General features: G+C 32.9%; 2 protein-coding genes across 2 annotated transcripts in view; one reads left to right on the top strand and one right to left on the bottom strand.

The window, feature by feature from the left end:
- Positions 1-21,701, top strand: part of Naaladl2 (N-acetylated alpha-linked acidic dipeptidase like 2) — a 675,105-nt gene that overhangs the window by 390,206 nt on the left and 263,198 nt on the right. The window lies entirely within an intron of this gene.
- On the bottom strand, positions 16,599-16,977 carry LOC114098099 (prothymosin alpha-like). The gene has a single exon (XM_027942221.2). The coding sequence runs from the start codon at positions 16,975-16,977 to the stop codon at positions 16,660-16,662; it is 318 nt and encodes a 105-aa protein (XP_027798022.2). The 3' UTR covers positions 16,599-16,659.

Here is a 21,701-nt window from a genome sequence, read left to right as displayed (position 1 = left end):
GTTTGCTGACTCCTACTTTGCCATGTGAAAAAAAAAATTTAAGTTATCAATTCAGACAAGAGCAGAAATAATAACCAAAGAGTTGACATAGTTATAGGCATCATTTGGAAATTTCTTTTAAAAATCCCCTTTTTAATTACTAGAGTTTTGTCTCAACATTACATTAAATAAAATGTGGTCTTCTGTAACCAGAACTTGTGAGCATCTAAAGAAATCTCCTGCAAGTGTCAGACTCTAAATTTCTGTCTGACTATATTTGCGACTCCTGTACACCTGCTAGACCAAAGGATCCTTAAAAGAAGTTATTCTAATTATGGTTCCTTATAAAGGATAAAGAATCCATGATATGCATGTAATGATCCAGGAAAACAATTCAAGAAAAAAATAAAATAAAAAGTATTATGTAAGTCTTTTTGATCATATCACCTTCGCAAAGCAGAAGGGTCTTTAAACTAGAAATAGAGGAATATTATATCTGACTTATGAGAATGCCTAAGAAAGAATAAGTCACCTGGAACTTAAAATTTGTCTTTTCCATAAATTCCTATAAATACTTAGAACCGGCTAAGTTACATCACAGATCATGAAAAAGCTATCAGAGTACTAGAAATTATCCAACAAAATGGTGAGAGATGAAATTCCTGAATCAAATGAGAAGACCTATCCTCTTTAAGATTTCAGACTTGAAAATATTCTGCTTTGAGACTCCCAATGCTGAGGAAATTTCACCAGAGATTTACATTCAAATAACCTATATTCAAACAATGTGAACTTTTTACACCAAAATTACCAACACTTGGTAAGAAGTTGGTTGGTGCACTTTCTGTTAGAATAATATATATTTTTTGTTGCTTTGCTTTTCTCATAGGGTTTTAGCTATTATATTTTTCACCACATTTTGAATTTTTCTTTTAAAAGTAGACTTACCTACTCCCTAAAGTCTCTCTCTCTCTCTCTCTCTCTCTCTCTCTCTCTCTCTCTCACACACACACACACACACACACACACACACACACATATAGCATCAAAATAAAAAATTTAATCTAAAATGTGATGCCAGGGTAATTTCAGAGTCATATTATTCTCATTTTGTTATGTGAATTTGAAAAATAAATGAGGAGGACAAAACACTCATCTTCAGAGCTGAATGATTAGTCAAGGTAATGTTGGGAGAAGTTATCGATGATTCCATTTTATTAGTTTTATTTTTATATAGAAAAATTATGACATAATGTATTTGGAAACATTTTAATTAGTCTCAATGTATGTAAATAACTCATCTTGCTGTAGATAATGTAATAAAATTCAAAATAACAAAACTCAGCCTAATGATGGAGAAAATATTTTCCTATGCTTTTAAAAGTAAAGCCTCAATTAGCTAGAATTTGGAGAAATTAGGTGTTCTGGTAAATTTGTTTTCTAAATAATGTAAGGTAAATAGAAAAAAAATTAGTATATACTGATTTTATTAGAGAGCTCCTAAAATAAGTATTCTATCTTCTTTAGTATGTATAATTTACTGAAAATAATTTAATTTTATGGTTATTGTAGGTCATTCCAGAAAATTATCTGTTCCTTTTCTAAACTCATTTTATTGGAAACTCTTTCATGGTATTTATCACAATCTGCTTTATAATGCATGTACTATTTCTTCTACCCATTTATGAATGTCTCAAGCTTAGGGACAATGTATTTTCCTTCACTTGGCACCATAATAAAAAACATAATACCTCATATGTAATACATGCTCAATAAACTTCAAATTGAATCATTACAAATTACATTAGGACTGTAATATAGTGTATTCAGAAACTGCGTCTTCTGTATGAACAGAACATGTCATAAATAACTGTGGCTTATTATAGGCACTGCTAATCAAAATCTGATATTTGATCTGCTTAATTAGGTCATGGAAAAACCATAAGTCCTCATAAAAGTTTTTAAAAATCATGGGTGATACTCAGGAGCATATAAAAATTTATTCTAATCTGTGATTACATATTACTTAAGAACAAAGTGAAGGCTTTTGTTACTTATTTATATTAAACAATAAATGCTTTGAATATATGCAAGGAACTGAATCAAAATAAAAAAAAACTTTACCATCCAAACTACTATTAAAATTTTGGTATTCAAATTTCCAGATTATTTATTAAGATATCTATATACCTTCACATTTATGTCTTTCTATACATATGTTTTTTTATAAAAATAGGAAATTTTAAATGTTTTTAATATTTACAAATACTTTTTTTAGAAATATACTCTTATATAATTATTTTGAATGTGTGACCATTTTTTATCTATTTAATCCAATCCTAGTAGTGTATATTTTAATTTTCCAAATTTCATTTTCATAAACATTCTCATTAAATTACTGTGTATATTATACCCACATCTACCTGCCTAATAAATTTCCCACAAGTGGGATCTTTAAAGATATGCAGTTATTAAAAATTTTTGATAGATGTTATTCTCTGAATTAAAAACACAATTTACCACTTTGCCAATAAAATATGCATGTATACATTTCATGAAATGTTCGATCAAATTGAATAGCATCTGATTTTATTTTATTTTTTTATGAGGCCATAAGGATCAAGGATTAACATTTGGCTATATTGGCTTCTCTGATTTTATTAATTGATGGTCAAAGTATCTTCTTGGTTTTTTTATTAGTAATTAGTTAACTTTTTAAATTTTTATTATGTTTCATTTGTATTTATTTATTAGCTGCTCTATTATTTTTCTGTTTGTGTGTTTCCTTCTGCACTTATCATTAAAATTATTAAAATTTTCTTTTTTATATGTTATTTTTCTCTGCTTGAGGGATATGTCTTAAATTTTTATATTGTTGACTTTTAAAATTTTTCCCATTCTTAAAGTCTAACTTTAGAATTATGTTTCTCATAGCCTGACATTTAAAAATGAGTTCCAATATGTACTTCTGTATTATAGTTTTATTTATGTGACATTTGTTTTGCTATCAGTATTGTTTTCCATATTGCCATGATACTGATTAACTGCAGACAAGGAACTATGAATTCATTGCTACATAAAGATTTTTAAATTTTTCTTTAGTTATACATGGCAATAGAATACATTTTGATATATTATACATATATGGATTACAACTTTACATTCTTCTGGTTGTACCTGATATGGAATAAGATCAGTTGTGTATTCATATATGAACTTAGAAAAGTAATGTCGAAATCCTTATACTATCTTTTCTATTTCCATTTCCCCTCCCTTCCCTTCATTTCCTTTTATATAATCCAAAATACTTACATTCTTCCCTACCTTCCATTTATTGTGAGTTAGCATCTGCAAATCAGAGAAAACATCTGACTTTGTTTCTTGGGGATTGGAATGTTTCACTTGGCATTATAGTCTCCAGTTCTATTCATTTACCAGCAAATGCCATAATTTTTCTTCTTTAGGGCTGAGTAGTATTCCATAGGGTATATAAACTACCATTCATCTGTTGAAGGGCACTTGGGCTATTCCATAGTTTACCTATTGTGAATTGAACTGTTATCAACATCGGTGTGGCAACATCACTATTAAAATCTATTAAAAGTATGCTTATTTTAAGTACTTTGGGTATATAACAAGGAGTAGTATAACTGTGTCAAATGGTGGTTCCATACCAGGTTTTCTGAGGGATATGCACCAATTTGCAGTTCAGCCAGCAATATATGAATGTACCTTTACCCCACATCCTCACTAACATTTATTGTTACATGTATTTTTGATAATTGCCATTCTTACTCATACAAGATAAAATCTCAGTGTAGTTTAATTTCCATTTCTCTAACTGCTAGAGATGTTGAACATTTTTCCATGTATTTGTTGACTGATTACATTTCTTCTGTGAAATGCCCATTTAGTTCCTTCACCAATTTATTGATTGAGTTATTGTTTTTCTTTTCTTCTTTTTGGTATTAAGTTTTTTAAGTTTTGTCTTTAAGGATTGCGTTGACTATGGGTCTTTATACATCCTGGAGATTAATGCTCTATTTGAGTTGCAGGTGGCAAAGATTTTCTCTCATTCTGAAGTCTCCCTCTTCACATTGTTGATTGTTTACTTTGCTGTGAAAAATCTCTTTAGTTCCATACCATTCCATTACTTTTGCACACTAGGAGTCTTGTTGAGGAATTTGGTTCTTAAACTGACAGGGGTTGGGCCTACTTTTTCTTCTAATAGGCACAGGATATGTGGTGTAATGTGTAGTTCCTTGATTCACTTTGAGTTGAGTTTTGTGCAGGGCGAGAAATAGGGATTTAATTTTAATTTGCTACATATGTATTTCCATAGTTTCTGCCACCATTTTTTGAAGAGGCTATATTTTCTCCAATGCATGTTTTTGGAGGCTTTTCAAGTATGAGATAAATATATTTATGTGGGTTTTCTCTGTTTTCTATTCTATTCTATTGGTCTATCTGTCTGTTTGGTGCCAATATCATGCCATTTTTGTTACCATGGCTCTGTAGTATAGTTTCAGGTCTGGTAATATTATGCCTCTGTATCACTGTTTTCAATAAGGATTGCGTTGGGTCTATTATTTTTCCAAATTGATGTCATAGATTGCTTTTTCTATTTCTATGACAATGTCCTTCAAATTTTAATAAGAATTGCATTAAATCTGTAATATGGCCATTTTAATAATATTATTTAACCTGTCCAAGAACATGAGAGGTCTTTCCATCGTCTAAGGTCTTCCTCAATTTCCTTCTTTAATGTTCTGTATTTTTTATTGTAGATGTCTTTCACTTCTTACGTTGATTCTCAAATATTTTATTTTCCTTGAGGCTATTATGATTGGGGTAGTTTTTTCTACTTTATCTTTCAGTTAATTCTTCACTGATGTATAGAAATGCAATTGATTTATGGGTGTTAATTTTATATCCTGCTATTTTGCTGATTTTATTTATGAGCTATAGAAGTTTTCTGGATCTTCTAAATATATAATTATGTCATTAGCAATAGGGATAGTTTGAGTTCTTCTTTTCCTATTCAGATGCCTTTAATTTCTTTCTTCTTTCTAATTGCTGTGGCTAGAATTTCAAGGACTATATTGGACAGAAATGGTCAAAGAGGGCATCCTTGTCTTGATCCAGTTATTATAGGGAATGCTTTCAATTTTCCTACATTTAGAATGACATTGGCCTTGGATTTAGTACATATAGCTTTTACATATATTGAGGTATGTTCCTACTACCTCTAGTTTTTCTCGTGTTTTGAACATGAATTTCTGCTGTATTTTGGCAAATGCTTTTTCTACATCTATTGAGATAATCATGTGATCCTTGTCTTTAAGTTTATGGTGTGATGAATTACGTTTATTGATCTCCATATGTCAAACCAACCATGCATTCCTGGAATGAACCCCACTTAATTGTGGTGCACTATCTTTTAAATATGTTTTTGTATATGATTTGCCAGAATATTATTAAGAACTTTTTGTCTCTGTGTTTATCAGGGATATTGGTCTGAAGTTTTCTTTTCTTGATGTGTCTTTGTCTGGTTTTGGAATCACGTTGATACTAGCTTCATAGAATGAATTTGGAAGGGTTCTCTCCTTTTCTATTTCACGGAGGATTATTGGTGTTAATTCTTCTTTGAAGGTCTTGTAGAACTTGGGTGAAAATTTTTCAACCAAGCTTTTTTGCCATTGTGACTAATAGACCTGATTAGACCAATTGTAAAGGAGGAAAAGTTTATTTGGGGCATTCATGGTTTCAGAGATTTTAATCCATACACAGTAGCCTCTATTCCTTGTAGTTCAAGGTGAGCCTGAACGTCATGGCAGAAGGGTGTTTCAGAGAAAAGCACCTCACATGATGATTAGGAAGCAGAGAGAGAAGTCTCTTCTTGCCAGATACAAATATATACCCCAAAGCCACTCCCACCAATGTCCCACCTCCACTAGACACACCCTAGCACTTCAATTACCACTGTTTTAGTCAGATATGAACTCATCAGGGTATTAATTCATTTTTGGGGTTAAGACTGTCACAACCAAATCATTTCTCCCATGAACCTTCTTGCATTGTTTCACACATGAGATTTTTGGGGACACCTCACATCCAAATCATAACACTGTCTGGTCCTGGGCTTTTCTTTGTTGGTAGGCGTTTGATGGCTTCTTCAATTTCATTGCTTGACATTGATCTGTTTAATTTGTCTATGTTCTCCTGATTCATTGGGTAGGTCATATGTCTCAAGAATTTTTCGATATTCAAGATTTTTTATTTTATTAGATTATAAGTTTTCCAAATATTTTCTGATTATTGTATGTATTTCAGTAATATACATCATAATATTTTCCTTTACATCATGCATTTTGGTAATTTGAGTTCTCTGTTTCTCTCTTCATTGGCATAGTCAAGGGTTTATTAATTTTATTTATTTTTTTTCAGAGAACCAACTTTTTGTGCCGCAGTCTGGCTGCAGCAGAATAACTGGGGGGTGACGAATAACTTGTGTAGATTGATACAGCAGGAATAGGAGCCGTTTATTGTAGGACAGGAGCAGTATTTATACATTCCACACAGCTTATCTAATTAACATAAACTCGATACAGCAGTCAACCAATAAGAAATCTCCACACTTAATGGCTTGCTGGTGTTACTTTACAAACCACTCCCTCTGGCATTTTGCCAGGCGCCATGCAGACTTGTTTACAGACTCTAACATTTTTGTTTTGCTGATTTTTTTCAATTATTTCTTTTGATTAAATTTTACTGATTTCAGTTCTGATTTTAATTACTTCCCATCTTCTACTGCTTTTGGTGTTGATTTCTACCTCTTCTTCGAGGGCTTTCAGATGTAATGTTAAGTTATTTATTTGGCGATTTTCTATTCTCTTAATGAATGAGCTGAATGCAATGAACTTTCCTCTTAGCACTGCCTTCATAGTGTCCCAGAGATTTTCATATGTCGTATTGCTATTCTCATCTTCCCTAATTATTTTTTATTTCATCTCTGATTTCTTCTATTCATTGGTCATTCAATAGTGTATTATTTAGTCTCCAGGTGGTAGAGTAGCTTCTATTTTTTTTATTTTATCATTGATTTCTAATTTTATTACATTATGATCTAATAGAATGCAAAGTATTATCTATTTTTTTGTATTTTCTAAGAGTTGTTTTGTGGCCTAAGATATGCTTTATTTTAGAGAAGAATCCAAGTGCTGCTGAGAAGAAAGTATATTCAGTGATTGATGGGATTAAATACTCTATATATGTCTGTTGACTCTAAGATATTAATTATGTTATTTAGTTCTATAGTTTCTTTGTTTAGTTCTTGTTTGGAGGATCTATCTAGTGGTAAGATTGGTTTTGTCAAAATCACACAGTATTATCATGTTGTGGTCTATTTGATTCTTGAAATTAAAAAGGGTTTGCTCCATTGTTTGGGGCACAAATATTTATGATTGTTATGTCTTTTTGATGTATAATTTTCAAAGAAGTATGAAATGTTCTTCTTTGTCCCTTCTGATTAACTTTGGTTTGAAGTCCACTTTATCTGATTTGAGTACAGAAACCCCTGCTTTACGCAGTTCATGTGAGTGATCTGTTATTTCCCATCCTTTCAATTTCACTCTGTGGATGTTTTTGCCTATGAGGTGAGTCTCTTGGAGACAGCATATTGTTGGGTCTTATTTTTTAATCCAATCTGCAAGTTTATGTATTTTCTTTGGGAGTTCAAGCCATTTATGTTCAAAGTTATTATTGAGATATGAGTTTTATTCCAAGTCATTTTGATTTATTTCTGTTTTTTTTTATTTGAATTAGTTTCTCCTTTGATTAATTATTCTTCTAGTGTCATTTCTCCCTTGGCTGATTTTCATTTTTAATTTCCATTTCTTCTTTACAAATTATTTTGTTAAGTATATGTTATAGGGCAAGTATTCTAGTTGTAAATTCTTTTAACTTTTGTTTATTATAAGAGTTTTTAAAATTTCATCAACTCTAAAGCTTAATTTTGCTGGATATAGTATTCTTGGTGGCAGACCTTGCTATATATTATTCCAAGATCTCCTAGCTTTGAGGTTCTGGGTTGAGAAATCAAGTGAGATCCAGATTGGTTTTACTCTAAATGTCATCTGACATTTTCTCTGGCAGCCTTTAAGATTCTATCCTTATTCTGTATGTTAGGCATTTTCATAATAATGTGCCTTGTTGTTGGTCTGTTGTAATTTTGTATATTTGTGGTCCTGTAAGCCTCCCATATTTGATATTTCATGATATTTTTTAGGTTTGGGGAATATTCTGATATTATTTTATTGAAAAGATTGTGTATTCTTCAGTTTTGTATCTCTGCATATTCATCTATCCTAATAAATTTAAAGTTTGGTCTTTTTATGTTATCCATATTTATTGCAAGTTCTGTTCATGGTGTCTTAACATCTTTTCTCATTGGTGAATTTTACTTTTAGGATTATATATTTTGTCTTCATTGCCTGAAACTATCTTCCAAGTGATTTAATCTGTTGGTTATGCTTTCCATTGAATTTTTTATTTGGTTTAATGATTCCTTCATTTCAAGGATTTTTGGCTTGATTTCTTTTCAGAATCTCTATCTCTTTGTTTAAGTGATCTTTTACTTCCTGTATTTTTCTTTTGATTTTACTCCTTTCATCATCCTTTACATCACAGATCAGTTTAGCTATTTACATTTTAAACTCTTTCTCTGTCATTTCTTCTACTGCGGCATCAATGGATTCTATTTTTTGAGTGTCTTGGTTTGTTTGGGGCAGTTTGTTACCTTGTTTTTTCATATTGTTTATGTGTTTAGCCATCTAACAGTATGGGTCCAAGGCAATACAGTTTCTACCCTGTAGACCTATAGTGTCTTTGAGCTTTCCAGTACCTCACCATTAAGGGAGAGACAAAAAATAACAGCAACCAGTGCAAACAATATATAGCATTAAACCAAATTACTTCTCCTGAGATGTCTACAATTTTGTTGCAGCAAATAGAAATGACATGTTCAGTTATTGCCTACAATAAAAATAGTATGTTTGCAGAAAGATTTACAATCTTGAATGGTGGACAAACAGAGAACAGAAGTGGTATAAAATGTAATGATTATAAGGGAGGAAGAGAAGAGATAGAAGTAAAAAATTAAAGGAAGTGTGAAAGAGGGAAAAAGACAGGTTGGCTTTTAGCAGGAGCAAAGAGAGAAAGAAAGTTAAGGGAAACAGGTAAGTGAGAGAAAAAATATTTATATAAAGTTAAAATTTTTAAAATTAAAAATAGAAGGAATAAACTAAAAATTAAAAAAAATATGAAGCAAAACTGAAATATGCTAATCAAACATTCTAGTCCTCAATAAACTGATCCATGAAAAATAATTGGTTTCCAAAATGGTAGAGGTGAGGAAAAAATCTCAATGAAAAGGTAAAGAATTGTTTAAATTGGAGATCAAAAGATTCTCAGCTAAAAAAAAAAAGATTCTCAGCTTCCCTTCTCAGCAGTGTTTTGTCTGGATCATGATGCTTGCTTCACCCACAGAGTGGGGTTGCTAGAGTGAGAGGTTTAATCCAAGAGGCTGAACTGCCAGAGGTGGGGTTTAGGCCTAGGTAGGCTCTGGGCTCTCCACTAAATGCCTATTGATTTAGAGACTTTTAGTCAGTGTAGCACCCCCAGGGCCCAGAAATTTTGGGCCCATACTGGAGAGTGTACCCCTGGGATCTCCTTTAGGTTCTATTCATGTGGTGTAGGAGCCAATTTCTAGTCCACTTTGTCACCTGTGGACTGCAGGTTTAGTCTCCTGGTTTTGGGTTCAATCTCCAAACTCAATCTCATGCACTTTCAAATTCCCCACCAGGCACATCTCACCTAGTGGGTCCTGAAAGCAGCTGGATTGTAGGGGGAGGGGAAAGCCAGGTGAGTTCCCACAATCAGTTGTCCCTTGTGTAAACCTCTCTCCACATTTGATTTTCTCCTGGTCACTTAGGCACACTGGGTTTGCTAGGCCTGTGTTTCAGGCCAGCCTCTGGTTTGCCAGCAATTGGCTCCCTCAGCTTCCAGCCCCTCCATTGTGACAGCAAAATGGTTCCTTCCTCTGTCATCTGCATGCCACAGTGAGAGATGTTCCACCCCCCAACCCCCATACAAGGATATTGTGCAGCGTGCCTTTCAGTTTAGGAGGGCAGTGTCTTTAATCTTAAACTCTCCGTACCCAGACATGTGTCAGTACTCCTAAATATGTGGGTACCTTTAATTGCTTTTTCCTATGACTCCATTCATGGAGTGACCATTGTTGCTTGTGCCTTTGCTGCTGCTGCTGTGGTGCTGGTCATTTCTTTCATATTTTATTATATCCAATCTCCCGAGTCCCCAATGTGTTTGAGTGTCTACTGTTAAATTCCAGTAAAGTCCCCCCTGTTTTTGGTCATTCATCCACCTTGCTAAAAATCTTCCTATCTGCCTCTCTTGGTTTCACACCACAAAGCAGCCAAGGTAGTGAACTTTCCATTCCACCGTTTGAAACCCCTCCCCATAAATATTCTTGTAGGCAAAAATGTCTTGCCTGGTGAGCTATGGCACCCTGTAATGGTGTGCATGTGGTCAACTGAGGCCACAGAGAGTCTTGTACTCTCAATACCTACAATCTAGTCTCCCACTGTGGACATACATGGACATTTATGGCAATGATCCAAATATTATTTGTTACATGTGCCAAATATTGATTAGGAATCACCTGTTACAAAAAAGAGATGATCAGAATTATTTGTAAATGATAATAAGGTGTAGTTCAGTGACAATGTGCATGATAAGCTTGTACAAAATCCTGTGTTTTCCTGGCATGGTGGCGCATGCCTGTAATCCCAGTGACATGGAAGGCTAAGGCAGGAGGATTATAAATTCAAAGCCAGCCTCAGCAAAAGCAAGGCACTAAGCAACTTGGTGAGTCCCTTTCTCTAATTAAAATACAAAATAGGGCTTGATATGTGGCTCAGTGGTCAAGTTCCCCTGAGTTCAATCCCTAGTACCAAACACACACACACATACACACACACACACACACACACACACACACACACACAAAATTCTAGCACAAAGGGAGAGAGAAAAGAAAGAATAATTTTATATATCAATATTCGATCAAAAGCTTCAGAAATGATGTCTGTTGTCATGAGCAATGTATGTATAATGGTTATTATGAAAGGTTATAGTGGACTTCTGAATAAAGTTATAAAACAGTTACAAAAGTACATTGAGTATCAGAATCAAATAACTTGTTTAATGCAGGCAATATAATATAAATTTCTCAAAAGGATTTCCAGGGTAAAATATTCTTTTTTGAGTACTGAGATAAAAAAAAACACTGCCTCTTAATGTGGAATAATATTGTTTATCTCTTACAGTTGAACTCTACATCAAAAGTTTTCCCTTCCATGAATCCTTTAGTTCAGCATGATTGGTCTCAATTGCCATTCATTCTTTAGTGTATGGAGTAGTCAATCAAGCAGCCCTGAAAAGTACTAAAATGAAATCCTTGAAGTTGAAATTGTAGCTTTGAGAGATGGGATACTTTTTGTCTGCATTCCCACTTTTTATCATTATCCTCAAAGTATCTTACAAAGAAAAAAGACATTAAGACACATGGAGTATGAAATACTAATCACGTATGATGGAAAATACCATTCAAAGGGAAAGATAAAATCCACATAAAGGATGATGATTGTGAGTGTGTCTGATAGTATGCCAACATACTAGTGCCTTTGGCAGAGAAAGAGTAGCCTGAGGAAATCATTTGTCCATAATAAATCCAAGCATTAAAATAACATTCACATAAATGTGAACATAAATATAAATTGCAACAGCACATGCATGAATATGTACACATATTCCTACGCAGATGTAAATTACATGTATCCATCCATAGTTAAACATCTATATAGACGTAAATCATACATGTTACATGGCTGTATAAAATATTATCTCACTACTAGTGGTGCCTTTATAAATAATTACTGCACAGTAATGAAAACAACAAAACAACAATCCCTTTTATTTTCACAATTAAACATCATTTTTTCATCTACCTGACTGGTATCCAGAACACATGTATGTTTCTTTTATTGGAAACATACTCAAGCTCTTCTTACCATTAAATATGTTGTGATGTGCTATTGTTTACATGGAAAATAAGTTCATGATATATTTTAATGTGAAAACACATGGTTCATTACAGATGTTGTTATATTTATGAGTATGTTTATATATATATATATATATATATATATATATATATATATACATATATACATATATAAATGCAGGTATACACTTTAATATGTTTATATTCAAGTAATATTTATATGTATATACTCATATAAATGTTAATAACTAAATATTGAATAACTTAGGTGATATCTATGGGGTTGTAGCCTTTCTGGTGATTTAATTCTTATTTGCACTTTCCCTATCTTCTCAATGAATATATTAAGCATATACATTAGCTAATCAGAAAACAATAAATCTATTTCCATTTTAGAAAAGAAAATAAAGACTGACTTTGTCTACCAAATTCATACCTGTATTGTTTGGGTTCAGCTTTCTTAAAAACAAGACTGAAGTTGTCAGAACTCTAATTAAAATAGGGATCATCTAATACTCTCAAAATTTTTTTTAACTGTGGGAAATTCTAAGTATTCATCAGTGGACTGACTATATTAACTATTTACTGCTCACGATCATACACACTCATTTTCCACATTACATCAGTTCACCATAAAGCATCACAGGGCCCAATATGTTTTATTTATTGACCTGATCTGTATTATTAGTTTGATTTGGTGTATTATCTAGATTGAAGATTGCATTCTTTCAAAATTCAGAAGACATTCCTTCATTATTTTTTAGATTCCCATATTGCTAATTAGAATACAGTGTAATTCTGGCTGCTTCTGTTAAAAAGAAACTTCTTTTTCTTTGGCAGCATTGTAGCATGGTTATCTTTGCTGTTCTGAAGTTAAAGGTCCCTTCCTGAGGATATTTCTGCACATAGTGGGTGAGACACTCTGTGTGTTCTTCATAGATGGTGAATTTCCTTAAATTTTTAAAATATTTTTCCACTTTATATTTGTTTTGTTCTTTTTATATAAAATTCCTCGTTACTGGCTGTGAGAGACCAAGACTGTCTCTCATACTGTTTTCTTCAAATTTCTCATCTCTCTGCCTTTCTTGAAAAAAAAAATTATTTAAAAACAATTTCTTGGAGAAAACCTCTCTTCCTCCAAAAGGATTTCTTCCTCCCAACCCCATGTAGATCTTCTGATTGTATCTTTCTCAAGGCTGACTCTCTCATCCTCCCTTTTTCCCTCTTTTTTAAAAAATCTTTTTATCAGACAAAGCTGTACTTTCTCTTACCTTTTTGATTCTTTCTTCTTGTACATACATTGCCTTTATAACAATTTATTTTCTACCTTAGTTTATGTTGGTATTTCTTTGTCATGTTGGAGTTTTTCCCCATAATTCTGATAATTTTTATTATCTGTTAAAACTTTAGAAAGAGTTCATCCCCCCTGCACAGTGCCTGGCATGTAATGAAGACCAAGCCATTCCATTGTGTCTCATTCATTCAGCTTTCTACCATAAAAATGGGTGCTTCTACATGAAAGAGGGTCCATAAGTAGAAGGGACATTGACTTTTCCATATATAGTCTTGCAACAAATTCCCATTTCCCAAGTCATGCCTCATTCCCTTGATGTGTTCTCTTGGGACCTTCAAGTCCTGAGCTTATGTGAATTTCTATTTGGCAAATTGAATATGCTTGTGCCCTCTGCACAAATTTCATTGTTATTTCCTTTTTCTAACTAAATCATTCACCACTTAATTCCTCACTTTCTAGCTCTTCTATTGACATCTCTCTTTCTCTTTGTGTATTTGAGAGTCTTGGACAGTTTTTATTATTTTTACTTTAATTTATGTCTCAGGAGGGAGAAGAGATTTACAAATGTGTTTAACCTGCAATTTTTTCAGAAAATAGTTTTATGGATATCCAATCACCCAATATTTTACCCAGTGAACAAATGAATAACTAGTCTTAGATTTCACACTTTTCTATTATGTTTTGTGTATGTCTCAACTTCTTTAAGTGATTTAAACTAATTTATCTCTCTGTTTTTTTCAAAAAACATAAATTATAATGTTCAACACCAAAATTTTTGCCTTTAAAAATGAGTGCCATGGTTATTGGTATAATACAAGTAAATAATAGGTAAATTTAAAAAATAAGGATGAGTTTCTAATTGTAATAAGAACAAATGGCTGATAATGAGTTGTATATCAAAATGATTAATCTAAATTCTTAAGATCAGCACTCTATTTTTTTCTCTAGATTAATTTTGTGGAAATAGCCATCCTATTAAAAAAGTAGAAGTAAGATTTTGCAATGCGTGTGCCATACAGGTAAGTGTTGTAAGCCTTGGTTCTGGATCAGGATCAGGCAGCCTGAGTACAAATCATCACTAAGTTTGAATTTGTCCCTGTACAAATTGGAGAAAGAGAGTTTTGTTTTATTATCAAATACAATACTGTAAATGCTTGGAAAGCACTGGTAGGGTACCTCTCACAAAGAAAGTAGTAAATTAATATTGTTGGGCATGAAATATTTAGAAAGATGAGAGAAAGTCTTTTAGTTTCCAAATAACTGATTGACTATTATTCCTTCCCTAGTATTTATTTGAGAATGATGCTTGAATAATCTAAGATAGATTGCCCTAAACTTGTTCTATATCCTAGTTGGCACCACTTATAGTAGTTCTGTACCTACTCTTTCTTATAACTAAAAACATTTAATACTTTTGGAATTCTTTATTTATCATGTCCCAATAAATTTTCTAAATGCTAGAGACTAGAAACAATAAGAATACAAAAATCCAGATACTCCTTCCTATTTCAAATCTGTTGGAATTATGATGACCAACATGGGGTAAAGAACATGATAAAGAACAGGTGTGGGAGAAACGTTGGTATATATTATTGACCTTATTTCCTTCAGGCTGTGTCAGGACCTGAGATAAGGTCTCTAATGCTTGGATCTCTCCTTTTCAGAAGACAAAAAATGGAATGAGTATTCAATGATTTGGGATCAATTTGAGACTATTGTTATTAATTTGTTATAAAACTTTATGGGTAAATTTTATGGCATTCAGTTTCTTAACCTTTAACATGAGAAAGCCTTTGAGATAATAGTTTCTAAGAATATTTTCTGATCACATATTTTATTTTACATCGCATTGCTCATAAATGACCTGGTAGGACCATCTGTGCTTTCTTTCTTTAGTCTTAATCCAAATAATTTTCAAAAACTCTTACTTCAAGTTCTATGAACCAATTATTGGTGACTCTAAATATACTATCTTATGTATAATAACACATTTTAAGTCATCTGAACATTCACATTATAGAAATCAAGAAATTAAAATCACCATTTTTTACATAAATACTTTATCAATCATAAAAGTTAGTTTGTAGTTGAAATAGATGTTATTTAAAAAGGAAGAAAACTATCCTGCTACTTTTTCTTCATATTTAAATTCTATAAAAGTTGTGATTTGAGGGAAAAAAATGGATTCCTTGAACATTATGATATATAATGTGAAAAGTTTCTTATAAATTCTTAAGATTCAACAAAACCAAAGGATTGACTGACAAATACCAAAGTAAGATTTTATTTTTAAGTTTAATTTCATTATATCGAAGTTTAGTTCATCCAGAGTCTCAGGATTGGAAAAAAAATTTTTAAGAGTAAAGCTGTGTGGGCTGGGGTTGTAGCTCAGTTGTAGAGCACTTGCTTTTCATGCATGGATCACTGGGTACTGGGTTTGAATCTCAGCACCACATAAGTAAATAAAATAACGATATTGTGTCCCTCTACAAATAAAGATTTATTTATTTATTTATTCATTTATTTATTAGAACAACTCAGCAAAATAAAATTCCGGTTTATTGTTTCACACATAGATCAAACAGGCCAAAAATAAATAAATAAATAAACAGCAACTTCATAAACAAAGAAAAGGAAAAAAAAAAAGAAAGAAATATTTATATCTTTGGCCTTTTTAACCATCTCATACAAACCAACTATTTAGAGTACAGTTAAAGTACATAAACAAAAAAGTTATTGGAATGCTTGGAATAAGATTGTTTTTTTGTGTTGTTTTTGCTTTTTTTTTTTTACAAGTTTTTTTTTTTTTTTTCTCTCCTTTGAGACTATAATGAACATGGTCACACCACAAGTAAAGTCAGAAGTAGAATGGAGAACGCTCCAACGGCTGGTTTGGTCATAGGAGATCATTAAAAATGGCTTACCCCTAACAATATGTACAAAAATATAAAATGTAAATAAAAAATACAAACAAATTTTCCTTTTTTAAAGTACTTTTAAGAAAAAAAGCAGGGCCTTGGAAAGTTTGGTTCTTTTTTTCCTCCTCTGTTGCAAATTCACGTTGTAGTTGTGGTTGGGTGGTGAAGAGCGCCTGTCATCTGCAGGTGGCACTGCCCTTGGTGGGCGGGGGCAGGCCGGCCTCTCTACTCCAAGGTGACCACGTTCAGATTCTGAGAGGGGAAGTGGAGAGTGAATAGGTCACGGTGGCCTTTTATTTTTCGTTTAACTTTTCCTTTTTTGCTGTCTAGTCATCCTCATCGGTCTTCTGCTTCTTGGTATCAACATCATCATCCTCGTCATCTTCAGCTGCCCCTTTGCCTGTGGCTGCCTCAGCCTCCTCATCTTCATCTCCATCCTCTTCCTCACCGTCACCTTCCTCCTTCTCCTCCTCTTCCTCACCACCCTCTTCCTCTTCTTCATCTACCTCATTGTCAGCCTCCTGTTTCCCATTTTCCTCATCAGCATTCCCATTAGCAGGGACGTCTCTTCCATTCTCTGCCCCCTCCACGACTTCCTTCATCTCCTTTAAGTCCTTGGTGGTGACTTCAGAGCTAGTGTCCATGGTGGGGCATGCTGGTGGTTAAAAAGGAAACTAGAGGGACTCTGGAGATAACGCTCCCAGAGTCCGCAGCGGCGGTGGAGGTGCCCAGCGGAGGTGGTTGCCGCGAGTGGGGAGCTGGACCTAGAAACAATGCAAGGATGGCTTTTCAGAGCAGCCAGTGGGGAACAAATAAAAATTTAAAAAAGAGTAGAGCTGTGATCCGAGAAACTTGGGAGCTTTGAATAATAAATTCACTTTCACTTATTTGAAAATTCTGTGGATACTATGGTGAATTCACAAAACTGGATTTCTATTGATTACTATTAATTGAAATGAATATTAGAGAGCTCATAGTAAATGAATCACATCTAAAAATTCTAAAAAATGAAACTTTTGAGGTAGACAATTAGACATCATTTTAAGTTCATTTTATTATGACTAGCTTAGCCTGTTTTTAATGGCAAAAAATTTAGTTCTGAAGCTGAGACTGCAAACATCAGAGCTTCATCCTCCTTCTAAAAAGTTGATTTAGAAATTCCAAATAGCAATGCAAAGAAATGCACTATTTTACATTCTTCACTTTTTTGAATTATCTTTCAATCTTATTAAGAACCTGAAGTTTTTTCTTCTCACTAAATAATGTCTGTGTATCTCAATTTATACACATACCTATTTTATTAGGTGGGAAACAACACTGTATTTATTTTAACTTATCTGTTATATAAAACTTACATGTGGTTTTGCTATATATAGTAGGTTGCCGCTTGAAATACTTTAAAAAATATGATTTTTCTAATATTTAATGTTTAATAATGTAAAGTCTTAAATATATCTCAGGCTAATTTAATATAAATGTTTTTCTTAATCTCTTTAGATTTACTTGGGGGCTGTTTTCTTAAGAAAAATACCTAAGAAAATTTCCTTAAATAGTTCTGAATTAACTGCTAATACATTTACCTGGACACACTGTTAATGAGCTTTTCTATCAATCTTTTTTCATTGTATGAAAATGAATTAAAGTCAATTTCAAAATCTCCTTGAATTTTTATGATGATAATTACGAAACTTTACTCAATCATGTGAAAACATTAAGAATCTTAGGAATAATATTTTTAAGTGAAAAATGCTAAATTTATACTGTAATAAAACCCAGGAAGAAATGTTATGATTGAGATGCAATTTAGAAAAAAAAATTGTCCCTTTCCTTTTTAAATGTTAACAGGTTTAAGATATAGAAATACAAATAAATAAATATGAGTTTTCAGTGACTTCCCCTGTGCCATCCATTTCATATGAAATAAAGCGAAGCACCATCTCTAAAGTGACACTTTATAAAGAAGTGAGGAAACCTTTATTGTTATGTTCCTGCTTTATTTTGTAGCATTTCCTTCTTAGAAACCACCTAAATCTGCCTGGTCTCAGCCTCTGTTATATACATGTAGCACTTTCTTGGAAGAGAACCTGAGTGGGACGCTGTCGCCTTGCATGTCTGGCAAATGAGAAGCACCTTGCACTTACTAGGAGAGAATCAGTTTTGATTGTTAGTTTCATTATTTATTTTAATTTTTTTTAATTGTACATGAACACAATACCTTTATTTTATTTATTTATTTTTATGTGGTGCTGAGGATCAAACCCAGTGCCTCACACCTGCAAGGCAAGTGCTCTACCACTCAGCTACAATTCTTGCCCAGCTCCATTAATTTTAATATGCCAAATCTATTAATTCATTTTTTAAATTCTTTTTTGTTATTTGTTTTAATTAGTTACACATGACAGTACAATGACCTTGACATTTTTTGTCATTTTTTAATTTTATTTTTTTCAGACAGTGTCTCACTATGTTACTCAGACAAGTCATGAGCTCCTGGACTATGTGATCCTACAGCTTCAGATTCCCAAGTAATTAGGACTTGTAACAAATGCTCTGCTAAATCTGTGAATTTAAATTTATTTCTGAGTTGTGTTCTTATTCCTATTTTTATCTTATTTTTTAATTCTTATTTACCTCCTTATATTTTTTGCACCTAACTAGAGTTAAGTTTATAGCCTTAGAATTGTGGGATTGATGTGACAGGCACATGACTCAAAACTTAATATGAACCTTATGTGGACATTTCAAGATGCTTTTTTGTGGTCCATGTAAGGGCCCATGTATAATTAAATATGTCTGTTTCATCAGTTACTGCCCAAAGTATTGCCTCTTAGATATCAACTATGTTCTGATTATGATACTAGTACCTCAAAGTAATTTGATTTTCTTATATTTTGTAGTAAGCCTGCTATATCTTTTCTTCACTATAAACAACAAAGTCAAGTTTTTAGCTCCTGAGTGAAGTCTGAATGAAATCTGATCAGGTTTAGTTAAACCTAAAACCTTTGGCCTATTTGGTTCTCTTACGGAGAATTTGATTCTCTATTATTGTGACATTTATTCTTCATCCTCCAATTAGAGAACCGTTAGTGACATATCCTTTATTCATACTAGTAATAAATTTTTCATTATGTATACATGACAGTTATATATAGTAACTAAAAAATGAATACTAAATGTCTACCTCATGCAAGACCCAGTGTTAGGTGCCATGGCACACTGCAAAGAGATTCCTTTTCCATCACCCGTAATAATTTAACCTTTAGAGAGAAAATAATGCACATACATAAATCAATCTTATGCAAAGATGAAAATACAGGTACATTCGAGAAATTTAGATAACTCAGGTTTTTTTTTTTTTTTTTCATTTGCTTTTGTTTTTACAGGGGGTTAGATTGTTTTGGCTTGAAGAGTCTAAGATGATCTCTTTAAGGCGGCATTTGAGTAAGGTATTGAAGTATGAAGATTATTTCATATTTAAAGTGGAAAGAAGTATTCTCTAGAACAAAGATGTATAGAATGCTTAAAGGCACAAAAGTAGAGACATGGGTGTGGGCATTCTTGGGGAGCAGGAGGTTTGTTTGCTTGGAGAGAAAGGAGAAGCCAAGGCTGCTTTTACTTATTCATTCATTCATTCATTCACTCATTCATTCAGTAAGTAAATGGGTGTTTCCCATGCACTGGAATTTTTAGGCACAAAGACTACAAAAAACAAGATAAAACATTCCCTTCTATGAAGCATTTTATTTTCTTTAACATTTATATAGCCCAGGCATATTTATTATGCTTTATGAATATTGATTACTTTAATCCCCATAATGACATCATGAGGTGAGTGCTATTATCTTCATGGTACCAATGAAGAACATTATACATACAGATGTTTAAGAAATTTGCTCAATTCATATGGCTAAGAAGTGGCAGATCCTTAATTTAAACTCGAGAATCTGGTTCCAGGGTTTGTGCTCTTAAGCACTTTGTTCTGCCACAAGAAATAGTGGCTTGGGAGATAAATCTTTATAGATAAATACAGACACAGTGTGAGTGGCCTTGAATGACAAGCAAACAAATTTGACAAAATCAAAACTGTAATCTAGAAAGAGAGTTCTGGCAACCGTAAATAAGATTGATTAGAAAATGAAGTTGTACAAGTGGGTGGCTATTGCTTTACTCTGGGTGACAGGTGATGAAGTTCTGAGTTAGGTGGTAGCTGTGATAATACACAGAAGATGATTTCACAAGGGTGGAATCAACAGGAATTGGATCAGAGAACAGTCAAATATAAGAAGCAGGGCCTCAGTCAGGATTCTGTAGATTACAAGTGACAGGAAGCCAACTCTAACTTGCTTAAACAAAAATGAAAATTTATTGGTTCATATATTTGAAGCAAGACAATCTGTCTCTTACTCTTTCTCAGGACTGCTTCTTTCTTACTGACTTCCTTTTCAGGCAGGCTCTGTATATGTGGTAGTGAAGCAGGCTCCTGGACCCTTCAGAATTACATTATCCTAGAGTACGGAAAATCTCCATCAAAATGGAGCATCTTTTCTATATGCTTCAGATAAAATAAGCAAGAGTGTGATTCTCAGTGGCTCACCTTAGGTCACATGTTCACACTTGGACCAGGAGATTGGGTGCATCCTGTTTGCCTGTAGAAATGGAAAGAATAGTTTCCCAGAAGGAGGAGCTCCAACACAGATGACAAATAGGTAATCACTTCACAAAAGTTTTGAGCCTTAACAATTGAGAGTCTGAAAATGCTTTTTCTCTGAGACATGCAGATGAGGTAATGGGCAATAGCAAGTTTGAGAGTAAAAATTAATAATCTTTCAGAGACATGGCAAGTTTGAATATTTAGGTAGAAATGACTACTGAAGAGTTTAAAATTGTAAAATGAGTTTTAGAGAAAGGAGAATGCTAAATATTAAGTATTAGAAATCAAGTGTGTATACAGCTGTTTGCTGGAACTGTGAACTATAGTGAATTTAAGAAAAATGATAGTCATAGATATTAAAAGAGTTTCAAAGTCAAGTATACTATGAGAACTAAAAGATAAGTATTCCAAAAAGACAAGTTAGTCACTAAGATTAAAAACCACATAGAAATTGAGAAAGGGCTGATTAAAGACATTTGGACAAGAGAGACAGCAAATCAGTGATGACCTTCATAAGAACAACTTCAAGTAAAATAAAAGCACATTGTGATGAATAAAAAAGTTAACAAATGGGAATGGGAATTTAGACCCTAAATTTCTAGTTAGTGTACTAAATAGCCAGCTATTGTGGTCATGATGGGTAATTTTAGGTTTCAACTTGACAAGGCCACACCAGATATTTGTTTGAACGTCTTTCTGGGCACCTCAGTGAAGGTG

Source organism: Marmota flaviventris, chromosome 8 (genome assembly GCF_047511675.1).
Source record: "Marmota flaviventris isolate mMarFla1 chromosome 8, mMarFla1.hap1, whole genome shotgun sequence".
Taxonomy (NCBI): domain Eukaryota; kingdom Metazoa; phylum Chordata; class Mammalia; order Rodentia; family Sciuridae; genus Marmota; species Marmota flaviventris.
Note: the sequence above shows the minus strand (reverse complement) of the source record. Positions and strands in the feature narration are given on the sequence as shown.

Bases quoted from the DNA above. Each gene is read 5' to 3' on its own strand.
- LOC114098099 (XM_027942221.2), bottom strand. From the start codon at position 16,977: ATGGACACTAGCTCTGAAGTCACCACCAAGGACTTAAAGGAGATGAAG.